The sequence below is a fragment of the Thalassophryne amazonica genome, chromosome 16 (genome assembly GCF_902500255.1).
Source record: "Thalassophryne amazonica chromosome 16, fThaAma1.1, whole genome shotgun sequence".
In the NCBI taxonomy this organism is placed as follows: domain Eukaryota; kingdom Metazoa; phylum Chordata; class Actinopteri; order Batrachoidiformes; family Batrachoididae; genus Thalassophryne; species Thalassophryne amazonica.
The window spans coordinates 49414144-49429760 of NC_047118.1; the positions used below are offsets into that span (position 1 = coordinate 49414144).

General features: G+C 38.6%; 1 protein-coding gene and 1 long non-coding RNA gene across 2 annotated transcripts in view; one reads left to right on the plus strand and one right to left on the minus strand.

The window, feature by feature from the left end:
* Positions 1 to 1475: 1475 nt before the first annotated feature.
* Positions 1476 to 15328, minus strand: LOC117527823. Its single transcript, XR_004565610.1, has 3 exons — positions 15191 to 15328; positions 7068 to 7071; positions 1476 to 2018 (listed from the first exon to the last, which is right to left on the minus strand). It is a non-coding gene; the product is annotated as an uncharacterized LOC117527823 (long non-coding RNA).
* crebbpb (CREB binding protein b) overlaps positions 5809 to 15617 on the plus strand; it is a 144525-nt gene continuing 134716 nt past the window's right edge. Inside the window, 1 exon segment of the mRNA XM_034190327.1 lies at positions 5809 to 6664. Within this exon segment, the coding sequence (XP_034046218.1) occupies positions 6577 to 6664 (88 nt within the window). The 5' untranslated portion in view covers positions 5809 to 6576.

Here is a 15617-nt window from a genome sequence, read left to right on the forward strand (position 1 = left end):
CACACACACACACATACATATGTGCATGCACACGTGTGTTATCACCGCTTCGCCAATGTGCACGGTAATAAATGAGGTCAGTTTTGGGGGCGTGTCCTCTTGCAGTGCCATCTCCACCACACTACAGAACCACCATACACTGTGGGTCCTAGATGGCAACAACCCAGGTAGAAATCTGTCCATCCCCACCTCTAACTATTAGCCTCTATCTATCTGCTGCAGCCAGGTGAAATGTGGGCGTGTCCCTGGTCTTCTCCATCCGCTGGGGTCCTCAACAATGAGGCGCCGCACCTCCAAACACACCACGTGCAACATTGAAAACACTGCATTGGGACATTGGTGCAACTGGTAAAGCATGTTGTGCTGAAAGTGGGAAGTTGGAAGTACTCCTGCATATCCAGGAAAAATTGGAAAAATTCACTCCAAAATGCTCAAGTCCCACTTCAGAGAAGGAACAGTGTACTCATTGTTGATCTACAGTTCTGCCTTTAGGATTATTTGAATGTTGTGTTTTTGTATCTCATGTACTTTAATTTATGCAGCATTTTTTATTTTAGCTACAATCAAAAGATATATTTGATTATCCAAGTTCTAATAACTTCTTATTTGAAGTACGTAACCTTTTGATGTAATCACATTATTTTGAGTTCTGCCAACTCGTTGGTGTTTACACCGTGTACATCTGTCTTGCTGTGTCTCACACCATACAGGCAGACAGGAAGCACATGGACCATAAAGACTTGGACCTTTGTTATCTAAGTAAATAAACAAATAAATACTGGTAAATAAAACATGCCCATCCACTTCCAAACTGATTACTTCAAAAAGATTTATGTTTATGTACTCAACAATAACATGTTGTTAGAGTTTAAATATTTAAGTTCTAACATTTAAGTTAAGTAGAGAAATATCAAAATTTTGAAGTTATCATTTACATTAATTCTTTTGAGTTTCTGACAACTTGTTCAGGTTTACAGTTTGTGCGTTTGTCTTGACTCACATTTTCTCTTTTGCTTTTTCCTTTGCGTGTCCTGTGTGTTCAGTGGCAAAAAGTAGTAGTAGATGTGTTTAAATGAGTTGAATTGTACTGTATTATAACTTACCATCATTATGTGGGCTGAATGTGATCCAGTAAAAAGGCCTTCATTTTTTTAAATTAAAATAAATGTCAGAACCTGTTAGATGTATTTAGGCTTCTTGGTGTGGCATTCTGGTAGCTTGTGCCTTTCCGCATCCAGTGCTGCTCACTATCAGTTCACATTTATTTATGAAGACATTGAATATTTCTTAAAAGCCACTTCATTTACATATAAGCCAGTCATTGATTTATTTTTCACTTTCTCAAGACAATAATGTTTGATATGTGCCTTAAATAACCAAGTCTGTGTCATCATACCAAACATTGTAGTCAGACTGGCCTGATTGCTATTTTCTTTTTTCTTTTTTTTTTTTGGTTAGGTTATGTGCTTTTTTCTCAGATGGATTTTTAATGCAATAATATCATTCAAATATAATTAAAGGGAAAAACACATGCTTAGGAGCACACAATGCTGGTATGAGCCCTATGCTGTGTTATACTTCAATAAAGGGCCACTTGGATGAGTCAATTTTTGCTCTCTTTAAGGATTATAGAGCTCATTATACTTGTCAGGAAAGTGCATCAGCTACATCGCATTATTGCTTGGTAATTTAAGGTTTTTGTTTTTTTTTGTGTTTTATTTTTATTTATTATGTTTTGCATGTATTGAGCCATAAAGAGCGGTCATGTTATGGTTTATTATTGCAATTAATATAAACAAGGTAAATTATATGCAACAAAATACAAATGCAACATTTCTATTTTTGTTCCCATTTTTCATGAGTTGAAGTAAAAGATCTAAGACTTCTAGGCACATAAACGGTTTGTTTCCCTTGAAATTTGTTCACAGATTTGTTCAAATCCATGTTGATGAGCACTTTACCTTTGTCAAGAATATCCATTAACCTGGCTGGTGTGACATGTCAAGATGCTGATAAAACTGTATAATTATTGCACAGACAACAACATAGGACTTACAGTGAAAGGCCACTCTAAAATTTGCAGTTGATTTTGTGGGGGAAGAAGGTGGATGTGGTGGTCCTGGATTGCCATGGTTACACGTGAACTGCAGTTGTGAGACTGGTTGGAAATGACATTGGAGGTGATTTATGGTCATGAAATGAACATTCAGTTCACTTCAACAACTCGGGACATTGCTGCAGTCGGCATGCTCCCTTAAAACATATGACACTCGTAACATTGTGTTGTGTGACGAAACTGCACATTTCAGAGTGAGCTTTTCATGTGACCAGTACAAGACACACATGCAATAATTATGCTGTTTAATCAGCATCTTGATATTTGCCACACCTCCCAGGGGGATGGATTAGTTTGGTAAAGGTGAAGTGTTCATGAACATGGATTTTGAGAAATTTGTGAACAAAATTTAAGAGAAATTAGCCTTTTGTGTGCATAGAAGAAATATTAGATCTTTGACTCATTAAAATGAGAATGAAAACAACTGTGTTGTATTTATTTATTTTGAGTTTAGATAAAAGTGCCCATCTGGACTCGATTGATAGAAACTGACCTGGTTTATTTTATTGAGATGTGACATTCTGAAAAATAAAAAAAGAGAAAAGAATATCACATTGAGAAATGCTGATGCCAAAGAGTGCCATTGCCATCTCATTGGTGTTTTTTTCCTTTCCTGTTTTTGGGTGTTCTCCCCACTTAGTTCAGTAAATGGTGATTATGTATGAAAACACCCTTGATAGCATTCATTTTTTCACATTAAAACAAAGGGTCATTTATAAGTAACTGCTGATACACATTTGCACAAGGGACTCAGTTTTTCTGTACAGTATACCTTTGTAATGTATAGTATGAGCCTTTTCTATTATTTGTATGTCCGCATGTTAACACAGTGTTAAAATAGATCTGAGTAATTTTAGCCATATCGGATTAGTAGTTGTGTGCTCTGTTTGCCTGCATGTTTGTAAAATGTGTGAGTGTGTGAAACTGTATGAAAGGGATGCTTTAAAACTTTACAAGAATGTGAAATGGACATTGAGTCCAAACCTATCATCTCAAAAGTATGATATCCTTGACTATTTTTTAAAAGTCTGTTAGCAAATAATATGGGCGACACTTCTACATGCCTGTTGGTAGGCATATTTCAATAGCCTGCTATAGCCAACATACACTGAATTGTTGCTTTCTTTAGAAATGTATTTTGTATATAGCATGTTAATAGGAATGCAAATAAAGGTAAAAGTTAATAAAATCCATTGCTGGGAAATGTTGTGTGGTTCATATTTGGTTGATTTTTGCTTTTGGGTATGAGCTTCATAACCCAAGAAAACCAAAACAATTATGTTTGACTTTTGATTACAGTGGACTTTGAGACTTTCTAACGTATTGTTACAAAAAGAATAAGAAAAAGTAAAATGAGTGCTTCCCCAGTCATGACTAGTAGAATGGAAAAATTGACAAACACTCAAATTAGCTACAAGAACAAATGTGGTTTGATGCGGCCAGAATATTTTTGTCAATATGACAGGTTTGAAACACTTGAAAAGCTGTTGCTGTCTTCCATTTTTTTCCAATCGTCTCTATGAAAGTAATTCCTTCAAGTAATTCATAAAAGGGAATCTTGGTTTCCCTGATGTGTTGTCTTCTTGTACTGTTGGTCTCAGTTTTTCAAGACAACCTGCTGTAGCTATACACTTAACTGCTGCATCATAATCTTCCTACTTTTTAGTTACATGTCTACAAAACCTTGATATAGTTGTCGTCTCATTTTGCGCTTTTCAGTCTTGTTTCTATACACTTGTTTGAAGTATTGTTTTGTCTTCATGTTACAGGCTGGTTGCAATAATGGTCATCCTGAGGTGGGACAATGCACAAAATCAGTTAAACTTGTACTGAAACTTGTGCTAAAACAACTAAAAAAAAAAAAAAAAAATTAACTAAACACTTTTTTCCGTAATGCAATTTCTAAGACCAATTACAACATAGCATAGTTATTAGAATACTTATGCATAATTAATGCATTACCATTGTGTTACCATTTCAGCATTTCATAATAAGTTTGATACTCACTCAGTCATCTTCAGCCACTTATCCGGGATCCGGTCCTGGGGAAGTTTGGTATTATTGTGTCAATATTCTTGTAAGAATTCAGAAAGTAGGTCTGAATAAAAACATTTCTCTTGTCCTATATTGGATTCTATTTCCTGCTGTAATGTACATATGATAGATTAAAGGAAATTGTTACACCATACAGTATAATACACCACAAAAAGTTTACTCCATTAATCCTCTCAGGATCCTCATCAGATCATCACCATACTTAGCATGATATAGGGTAAATGATGACCCCAGAATTCCCGCTTAAGGGTTTGTTTCTAAATCAGTGCAAATATACACAATGGTTTCACTTTCTTTGACATTGTTTTGCTGAAATTCCTCATTACACTTGTGCTTTCACTTTGCCAGTCACTTCAGCTTTTATATTGACCATCCCATTTCACTAACCTACAAGCACTTAAGTTACTTCCACATGTCTATTTGCTTGGAACTGTTGCAGTATCAACAACAAATACATATGAAAAAAATGTATTTTAAAAAAAGTTTAGGCAGTTGTACATATTTTTGCATTGTAGATTCTTTCAAGTATTTTGTAAAAATGTAATTTCTTTTTTAGATGTTTTTTCCCCCACTTAAATTTGTTTATTTTGTTCCAAATGTAGTTTCTCCTACAATGTATGTATTAATTTGCCCCTCTCCCAACCCCTATATGGAGCTTTCCTCAGATAGGGGGAGCATTTTATTAGCAGCACTACAAAGTGGAAACAGCTTTTGTAATGGTCATGTTTGTCTGCCTGTTTGTTTGTCTGTAGACATGCAGTATTTTCAGCATACAAAGAGAAATTTCAGTTACACTTGGTGGATAAACTCAGTCTTACAACACAGGTCATGATAGGGTCAATTCATAGGTCATTAATATGTCTGTAATACATATACCTAAAGTACATTATTGAACATTACTGAGGAACAAGAAAAGATATTGGAGCACAGATTTCTGTCTGCACTAATGCTTTCCTCAATGACGAGAAGTGAAATCGAAAAATTAGCTGGCAGTGGTGATGCACTGCAGTCATCTGGATGCAGTGTTTTGTTTTTTTTTTAAGAAATGGGAAAGCGCAAAAAAAAAAAAAAAAAAGTTGTGTTGAGTAAATTTTGGAAAGCCATGATCACCTCAACCAACTGATAAAGTGGAATGGTTGGAGTTTTGTGACGTCATGAAGCAAGAACATTATTGGAAAAGGTTACAGGAAAATATATTGCTTATTATAATGATCACAGCGTGTGCATGCGGAAGCTCCCTCCACACACGCGCGCGCCTGTAAAGGGGTTGCTAATTGTTTAAATGCTTTTTTAACCATTCCTGGATTGCCATCAAAATTTAATAAACATTTCTCTATCTCAAGAAAAAAATCTCTCCAGTTTCCTTAAAATGCCAATCACTTTTTATGAAACAACCTGCCTTCAAACAAATAAAAAAAAAAAAATCAGGTATGAACAAGCAATCTCGCTCTTTTTTTTTTTCTTTTTTTTTGAGCAGGAATTTCTTCCAGGACTGTACAATAAAGACAATCGGCAGAAATAGTGAAAACTAAGTGTAATGTTATTGCATGGCCACATGGTGCCGCACGAGTTCACGTGAAGCCGTCAGTAGTGACACCTCCCCCTCCTCCCCCTCGGTGTTGCTGAAAGTTTTTTTTTTTTTTTTGTATCGAAGGAATCAACAGCCGCCATCTTGACGCGGCTCAGAATCGGGATTTCGGTGGCTGTATTACTTTTAAAAACCGATCGGAGCGACCCAGACCGAGTTCAAACGGCTTTTTTCGTGCACAGAACCGAAGTGGTGATTCGTACGAAGAGAATTAATAGAAATATGTGAAGGTTATGTGGGTTTATTTTGTTGTCGTCTCCGAAGCCCCCTGTATATTTGATTTCCCTTTTACAGGGCGCCGTTGCTCACCCTCTCGAACCGCTGGAGTTTTCGGGAGACAGCGACGGAAAAAAAAATCCACTTCATAGGAAATATTTGTCGAATTTTGTTTTTTTATTTAGCGCCAAATTAGATTTTATGACTGTTCGTTTCGACTGCGAAAAAAATGACTTTGTGTAGACGTAAAGCCTGCGCGCTGCGGAAAAAGGGATTTATTGACGCTTCGTGGGAAAATTTGTAGTTCATTTTTATTTATTTTTTCTTGCGCTAAAATAATATTTGGACCGAATTATTGAGGATAATTATGTGGGTGTTGGGTGTTGGATTATCATGGGTTGATCTTCGGCGGCGGAGCGTGGCGCTGTTGCCTTTCTTTTGAAGCATTTATTTCATTAGGCAGCATTTCGCCAGTCTGCCACAAAACACTTAAAATTTTTCTTTTTATTGCTACTTATTACACGCCACTGTCTGACCAGATAGACCGATCCGACTTTTTTTTTCTTCTTGCATCATCCTTCCATCATAATTGGCCACCAGGATGGCTGACAATCTGTTGGATATTGGACCCTCCAGTGCGAAGCGACCCAAACTGAATTCACCTGCGCCTTCAGCATCAGACGGTCCAGGTAAGGGCACGATGTTGACACCGGCTAACTGGTGAGGGTTTGCTAAGTTGCCATACTTTAAATCAAATGTAATTCAGATCCAATATTTTAGACAGTGGCACACTGATATTTAAAGTATCAATCAAAAGTTTTCACGGTAGATTTTTCTAAATTTTGACAGTTGTAGAGTTGTGCAGTAAAGTTGGCAGTCTTTGCCAAAAGAAAACAATTTGAAATGAAAAACTGAAAAGACAGTATAAATGTCAGATTCATTATTTACATTCATAAAGTAATCATTTGTCCATAAAACTTATGATTTCAAGTTATGCATTGTGGATGTAATGATACAGGATATTTTTTTATGATGAAATGTCTTGGTGCCCCTGCTTCCATTGTTGTATACAGTGCATCCAGAAAGCAGTACTTCACTTTTTCCACATTTTGTTATAGCCTTATTCTAAAATGGAGTAAATAAAGTTTACCCCTCCAAATTCTACTTCCGACACCCCATAATGACATGATTTTTTTTTTTTTAAATTTTGTAAATTTATTAAAAAAATAAGAAATCACACATTCATAAGGTAAGTATTCACACCCTTTGCTCAATACTTTGTTGATGCACCTTTGGCAACAATTACAGCCTCAGTTCTTCTTAAATGTGATCTTTGGGCAGTTTTCCCCATTCCTCTTTGCAGCACCTCTCAAGCTCCATCAGGTTGGATAGGGAGTGTCGGTGCACAGCCATTTTCATATCTCTCCAGAGATGTTCAATCGGATTTGGGCCTGGGCTCTGGCTGGGCCACTCAAGAACATTCACAGAGCTGTCCTGAAGCCACTCCTTTGATATTTTGGCTTGTTCTTAGGGTCATTTTCCTGCTGAAAGAGGAACCATTGCCCTAGTCTGAGGTCAAGAGCACTCTGGAGCAGGTTTTCATCCAGGATGTTTCTGTACATTGCTGCATTTATCTTTTCCTCAGTTCTGACTGGTCTCCTAGTTCATGCCACTGAAAAACATCTCAAAGAGCTTGATGGTGCCACCACCATGCTTCACTGTAGGGATGGTGCCTGGTTTCCTCCAAACATGATGTCTGGCATTCACGCCAGAGAGTTCAATCTTTGTTTCATTAAGACCAGAGAGCTGTGTTTTTCGTGGTCTGAAAGTCCTTTGCCAAAAGTCAGGGCCTTTTGGCAAATTCCAGGTGGGCTGCCATGTGCCTTTTACTAATTGGTGGATTGCAAAGCAGCACAAATGTTTGTGTACTGTCCTGGGTATCAAATAAATTTCAAGAATCAATTTGATTCCGATTCTTAAGATTCTGAATAGATTATTTTGATTCAATTCAGTCTGATTCAATATCGATTTGGGTTTGGTGTTATTAAAACCGTTTTTTGAGCTGTTACATGATTGTCTAGTTATGCAACATATTAATATTACTTCACAAAATTTAACCCTGAAAATGCAGGCAATAGTGTTTCAGAGAGTTAGAAATGTAAAATTATTTCCTGAGGAATAACTGTCCCGGTCTCCCCTGCAAAACTCACGCCTGCAGCACTTGCTGCAGCAGGAGAACACGGCTCCCACAGTACACACTAGCAAACCTTCGTGCGCCGTCCCACGGAAATGGCACGTTAGGAGGAATGGGGGAAAAACAACACTGTGTGAATTAAATGGCGGGCAATTCTCTTTTCTTGCCTGCAACAACAGTCTCGGTCGTCATAATTAACATCATTAAATGGCTTTGAAAGAGGTTGATGAATAAATTGTGTACCTGCTGCTTCTAAATCAGAACCAGCGGGTCCACAATCAATGTAGAGAATTAAATTTTTCCTGTTATAAACCCTTGAAACAGCACAACGGCCCAACTGCAGTGTAATTTTTTCAGGCATGCTGTTAGAACACTGGCGAGAAGTACATATAATTAGGGCCCGAGTAGGACAACGTCCTACAAGGACCCTATTGTAATTGCGCTGTTTATTATTATTATTAATAATTATTATTATTATTCTCACTCTTGAAATCGAAATTTCAGCCTGTTCCCATGCTCAAAAACTCACCAAACTTTGCATAGTCATCCGGCCGGATCCGAAATTCGATATTTTGGGGGTGTCACACATGGTCGCAGCGAAATGGCGAAATAGTGCCCCCTAGAAATTTTTCAAAAACCCCTCCGCATTGGCGTTTTTTTCATTGCAGCCTCACGAAATTCAGTACATACATTTAGCATGCCGGGACGCACAAAAAAGTCTTACCGTCATGATGAAATGTCGACAGGAAGTCAGCCATTTTGATTTTAAGTTTAGATTTTGAGCTCAGGGGTGGTGGCCAAGTGGTTAATGCGCTTGGTTTCAGTGCAGAAGGTTCCGAGTTCAAATCCCACCCCTGTCACATTTCTCCATGTAATGTGGAGTTGTGTCAGGAAGGGCATCTGGTGTAAAACCTGTGCCAATTCAACATGCAGATCCACCTTGGATTTTGCTGTGGCGACCCCGAGTGCAAACAAGGGAGCGGCCGAAGGGACTTACTTTTATTTTGAGCTGATTTTTGCCATTTTTGGCCATTTCCACTACTTACATTTGAACGAACTCGTCCTAGGGATTTCATCCAATTGTCTTCAAATTTGGTCAACATCATCATGACCCCATGGTGATCAAAAGTTATCAAAAGAATGTAATTAGTTCAAACGGCGTGGCTGCTAGGGTTCGTCAAACTTTGGTGAGCTTTTCGGAGCACGCCGTTACACTTCGAACGGCTGTCACGCCCACATACTTAGTCGTAGATCCATCAAAGTTGCTGGACATGATGAGGGCTCCGCCCTGAACGTCTGCATATATTAACATCTCACCTACACCATAGCGCCCCCCGGTGGTAACAGGAAATGTCCTATTTTTACTTTAACAGGTCCTGATGTCACATAGTTAACCCAATCAACTTCATTCCACTTCTACAACATGCAGAACAAGTTGATGAACGTAAGCGATGAACGCCATGAAGTTACGAGTAACGGCGTCCGTGTGGCGGCGTGCCGAATATTGCCCATTCGCCATGAAATTACATTCTTCTTTTGACGGCTTTAATTTTGTCATATCATCATGAAAATTGATACACAGGTCAAGCATGACAACCTCTTATAATTCATAGGGGCGTCGCCCATGGGCGGGGCAAAATGCCTCAATAGCACCCCCTTGAACCTTTCAAAAAAACCCTCCCATAGGGTTTTTTTTGGAGTAGGGAGATAAAACTTGGTACACATGTGTGACTTGCATAGACGTACAAAAAAGTCTCTTGCACTATTGGTCTACTCCAAACAGGAAGTCAGCCGTTTTGAATTTTCTTGTCATTTTGCCATGATTTCCACACATTGTGTTTGAACGAACTCCTGCTAGGGATTTTGTCCAATGCACTTCAAATTTGTTTCACGGCATCCAGAGATTATACTGACCAAAAGTTATCGAAAGCTTTTCTCTATGTTGAAGGGTGTGGCCGCTATGGCGTCGCCATTTTGACCCTTTGCCATGGAACAAACAAGTCATTATAACTCCTTCATGCTTTGCCTGATTGACTTGAAACTTCACATGTGTAATCATGGTTGGCCCCTGAACACACCTGGCCCCTCTGTTTGTACACTGAGCACCCCCTAGTGGATGAACCATCAACATGTGCTAACTCCTTCATGCATTGTGTGATTTGCTTATAATTTTAACTGTTATGAGTGGTTGCTCCTGTATGCATATGCCCACATCTGGTCACAAGGGCACGCACTGGCCTGGGTAGTCGGTCGCGCAGAACGAGGGCCCGTATATGACTGCTTGCAGTCCTAGTTATTATTATTAATATTTTTGAAAAAAATCAATCTTTGGATGTATGACTTGATCTGTGGGAATTAAAATAATTTAAAATCAGCGAATCGATCTTTTCAACCCAGCACTAATACTAAGCATATGGAGATTAATCAATACAAATTGGTATCTAGATATAAACGTGCGCAATGTGAGTGCATTGATTCATTCAGCGTGTACATCGATTCAATTGACGGGGTTGAATCGTGTTGCATTGCTCACTGCCTGCTTGCATCGATCCCCCAGACGGATGCCAGAAAGACACATTCTGCTACAACAAACATGGTGACATTAATAGTGTTTTCTGCTTAACGCTTCACTTATCGGTCCTTCAGTTCAGGACACTGGCGCAGCCGTTGTATTTGAGGGTGTGTATTGAGAAAATTAATATTTCTCTTCATTGATTGCAGACTGCAGCGGGTCTGCTTGAAGCAATGAAGCAGCGCTTCGACCCGCTGTTCGCTACTTTGAAGTGGCAAGTCTGCAATTTCTTCATTAACCCCCTCTCAAAGCCATTTAAAGATGTCAGTCGTGAGTCACCTTTGGTGGATAAAGTCATGACCTGGGACTCTTGTCTTGTTGCGGGGAAGAAAGAACAAGAATAGTGCTCCGTTCCACACCAGAGTTTTACGCGATGCTTCTCTGGGGTGAGCACCAGCCGGTGCGTAAACTGAAATCGTCCATCAGGTAATGGAATAATAATGATGATATCCTCTATTTTGTGGACAAAATGCATGGCTCCAAAAAGCCGTCAACCGAGTCAACTGACCAAAACCGGAGTTTTTCCCCAAAATGAGACGTCCTGCGTTTTTTTTTTTTTTTTTGTTTTTTTTTTATGAATTACATCCTGATGTGTAGTGCAGCCGGCTGCAAGAGCTCAGCTTAGAGCCTGTGGAACTCCATTTGTGTCATTAATACCTGAAAGGAAATGCTTTTGACAAAAACTACAGATTTTAATTTTGTTTCTGTCCAGAGATCAAGGATCCATCATACTCGTATACATCAAGGATCCAGTGACCATGTACAGATTTTATTGATTTTTATTTATGTCCAGAGATCAAGGATCCATTGATCAATTTCATATTTATTAAGGAATGGAAAAGTTAACATAATTTATGATTGGGTTGGTATATTATGATATTGAGAGCCCATATGAAAAGTTGTAGGCATGTGTGATCAATTATGTTAAAGTCACGAACGTTTTTGTATGGCTGGTTTAAAGACACCAGCTGGCGGCCATGCCGTCTGCTATAACAGTGATGTGTGACGTCACATGGGCACAGAGGTTCAAAACTCCGCCAGTGTCGCTCTTCAGTATAGAAGGAGCAAAGCACGCAAGCAGCAACCAACATCCGTAGGTAGTGTAGCGTGATGTTTAGCTTTCTGTGCCCATGCTACGTCACAGCAGTTCCGCAAGCAATCTGTAAGATTTTTTTCTGATTGGCTTCGAAGTGTAAATTGTGTCAATGGCAGCATTTATGAAATCGTTGATGATGGATGAATTCGGATCGAAAAGTGGAATCAATAATGTCATCGATATCGAAAAAATCTTACCAATACCCATCCCTAATCGTATCACACCAAATTGCATCGTATCACAATTGAATCACCATCAAATACATATCAAATCGGGACCAGGGGTGAATCGCGTCGTATTGTCAATATCATAATGTATTTCTATATGTATCATATTGCTGTTAGTGTATCAAGGTGCGTATCGAATTGTCAGTGATGAGATTCACATGCCTATTGTATGCCCTTCCCCAGATTTGTGCCTCGAGACATTCCTGTCTCTGAGGTATACAAACAGTTCCTTTGACTTCATGTTTAGTTTGTGCTCTGACATGAACTGTCAACTGTGGGACCTTATACACTGAACAAAAATATAAACACCACACTTTGTATTTGCTCCAATTTTTCATGAGTGAACTCAGGAATCGAAAACATTTTCTATATAAACAAAAGACCTATTTTTCCTGAAATATTGTTCACAAAGGCTTGACACAATAAAAGGCCACTCTGAAATGTGCAATTTTGCTTTATTGGGGTTTCTGGGGTTGGGTGGGTGGGGAGATCAGAAAACGAGTCGGTATCATTTGCCTCACACAGTGAAACACATCTTCGCATAGAGTCGATCAGCAGCTAGACGCCATCGGATGTGAGCATTTGCCCACTTGGTTATAACGTCAAACTGCAGTCAAGTTGAGACCCTGATGAAGATGACGAGCATGCAGATGAGCGTTCTTGGGACAGTTTTTGACAGTTTGTGCAGAAAGACTTTGGATCTGCAAACTGATTGTTGCAGCAGCTGTCTGAGTTGCTGGTCTCAGACTATGTTGGAGGTGAACATGCTTGATGTGGAGATTCTGGGCTGGTGTGATTACACGGGGTATGTAGTTGTGAGGCAGGTTGGATGTATTGCCAAATTCTCTGAAACAACTTTGGAGACAGCTTATGGTAGAGAAATGAACATTTAATTCACAGGCAACAGCTCTGGTGGACATTCCTGCAGTCAGCATTCCAATTGCATGCTCCCTCAAAACTTGCGACATCTGTGGAATTGTGCTGTGTGATTAAACTGAACATTTTAGAGTGGCCTTTTATTGTGGCCAGCTTAAGGCACACCTGTGCAATAATCATACTGTTTAATCAGCATCTTGATGTGCCACACCTGTGAGGTGGGATGGATTATCTCAGCAAAGGAGAAGTGGTCATTAACAGATTTAGACAGATTTGTGAACAATATTTGAGAGAAATAGTTAAGTTGAACGACAATCAAATGGAACGCTGACGGTACGGGATCTACACAAATGTGGAACCGTCAAGACAGAAAGCAAATTGGAATATGGACGAATTGAGGTTGTCGTCAGGATTCGTTCACATTTTTAAACGGTTTGAAAATTCTGATGAAGTGCCAGCTACAGAAATGAAGCTGGACGATGGTTAAATGATGTCTTCGAAAGTCAGCGTAAGTCCAGATTTCTTGTTTTGTTTTGCCTTCGGTGTCCTTCGTTAGTGCTGTGTGACTGGGGCTTAAGCTCTCGAAACATCTCAAGGATGATCAGTGGAAATGGGGTGCACCTGAGCTCAGTTTTTAGCTTCATGGCAAAGGCTTTGAATAATTATGTACATGTGATTACTTGTTTTTTTCTTTCTTTCTTTCTTTCTTTCTCCAGTAAATTAAAAATCTCAGAAAGACTTTTTCCACATTGTCATTATGGAGTATCTTGTGCAGAATTTTCAGGGGAAAAAAGGAATTTCATCCATTTTGGAACAAGGCTGTAACATAAGAAAAGGTGCAGCACTGTGAATAGTTTCTGGATGCACTTTAAATTGTTGTAGTCTGCAGTTGATTGCATTTTTCATGCTGAAACTTTGATAGTCAATGGAATGCACCTGATGGTTGTTTATATCATCCCAGCTGTTCCCTGTGTAGGGAACAACAAAAATAAATGTGGCCGCTTTTATTGATGAATCTTGTGTGGCTAGAAAGATTGAAAATCTGCCAATTTTATTGCTAAAAATGCTATATAATGTGTAGGTACTTTAGCACAGATGGAGTTTTTAGAAAGAATGGTGATGTTCTGTGGGCCTTTCCTTATGTCTTAATAGCCAATATTTTCCCCTTTGTAAATTGCTGTGTCAAACCAGTCAATATGGAGGTGATGTGATCTTTTTTTTTTTTTTTTTGCCATATTGCCCATCCCAAGCTTAATAAAACATTTTATTGTCAAAGCAGTGGATGCTGCACGAACAGGTTTCTTTTCAAAGAGAGTGCACTGCTGGCCATTAATTAAAATGTTAATTCCCACTAACATAACAACAAAAACAAAAAACAAAACAAAAAAAACATTTATTTTACTTGAGGAAAAAAATACCTCTCTTTCTGAATTGCCAAGTTTATCTGGGTAATCCAGGGTGGCATGGTGTACAAGTGTGCATGATCCAGAGGAAATAGTTCCCCGTTCAAGAGTAGTTCCCATTCTCCATGTAATGTTGAGTTGTCAAGGAGGACATCCGGTGTAAAATTTGTGCCAAATCAATATGCAGATCCCTATTGGGTCTGCTGCAGCAACCCTGAAAGAAGATATCTTGGCAAATCAGAAAACCAGCTGTTTTTCTGAAATAATGAAGTAATTCAGTCTTGTGAGAAGCTCTGCTGCATCGGTTCAGCTAAGATGCTCCACTCTGTCCAGAAGATTAGAATGCACATCCAGTTTGAATGACCATAAAGTCCTGTGGTGCCTGTTAAAAACTGACTACCTTCTCAAGTTGCCTGCTGAGGGTTTTTAAGTGTTCCTTAATTCAGAAACACAACTTTTGACATTCGCTGTATATCATAACGATGGTGAAAGTGCAGAATCACCTATCTTTTTTTCTGACATGTTTTGAGAAAATGGCCCAAAACAAAATGTCTTGGAAAATTCTGATAATCAACTCTGTGATTTGATAGGTTTAAATCCAGCAGTTATTTTTCTAAAGTGAGGTAGACATCTTCAGCAATTTTTGACATATGTGACCTGGTAGGTCAGGTCATTGACCTTTGCTCCAGAAAAGAGGTTTTGCACTTTCAGTTTCTTAAAAGTTATGAAAGCACCAGTAAAGATAGGAGGTGGTCTTCAAAGTAATGGTTGTGAATTTTAAGTGTAATGTTTAGAATAAGTATATTTTACATGAATTTTACATCTGTATGACTATTCTGTGTTAAACCTATTATTTATTTATTTATTTTTTTAGATTTTAACCCCAGTCATATAATGGTTTGGGAACACCATTTTTGAATAACAAAGAGGAATGTGCTATGACAACTACGAACTGTGGGTGGTCTTTGGCATATTTTAGACTTATTTATGTGTAATTAATGCAACAAATCATTTGCATATCCCAGGTTCCCCCATCTTGTGCCACTGCTTCCTCTTCCGCCCTCTATGACATACACTCAACCTTAGGAATGATTTTTTTCCCTCTACATTTTACTACAACCCCTGGCAATAATTATGGAATCACCGGCCTTGGAGGATGTTCATTCAGTTGTTGTTTAATTTTGTAGAAAAAAAAGCAGATCACAGACATGACACAAAACTAAAGTCATTTCAAATGGCAACGTTCTGGCTTTAAGAAACACTAAGAAATCAAG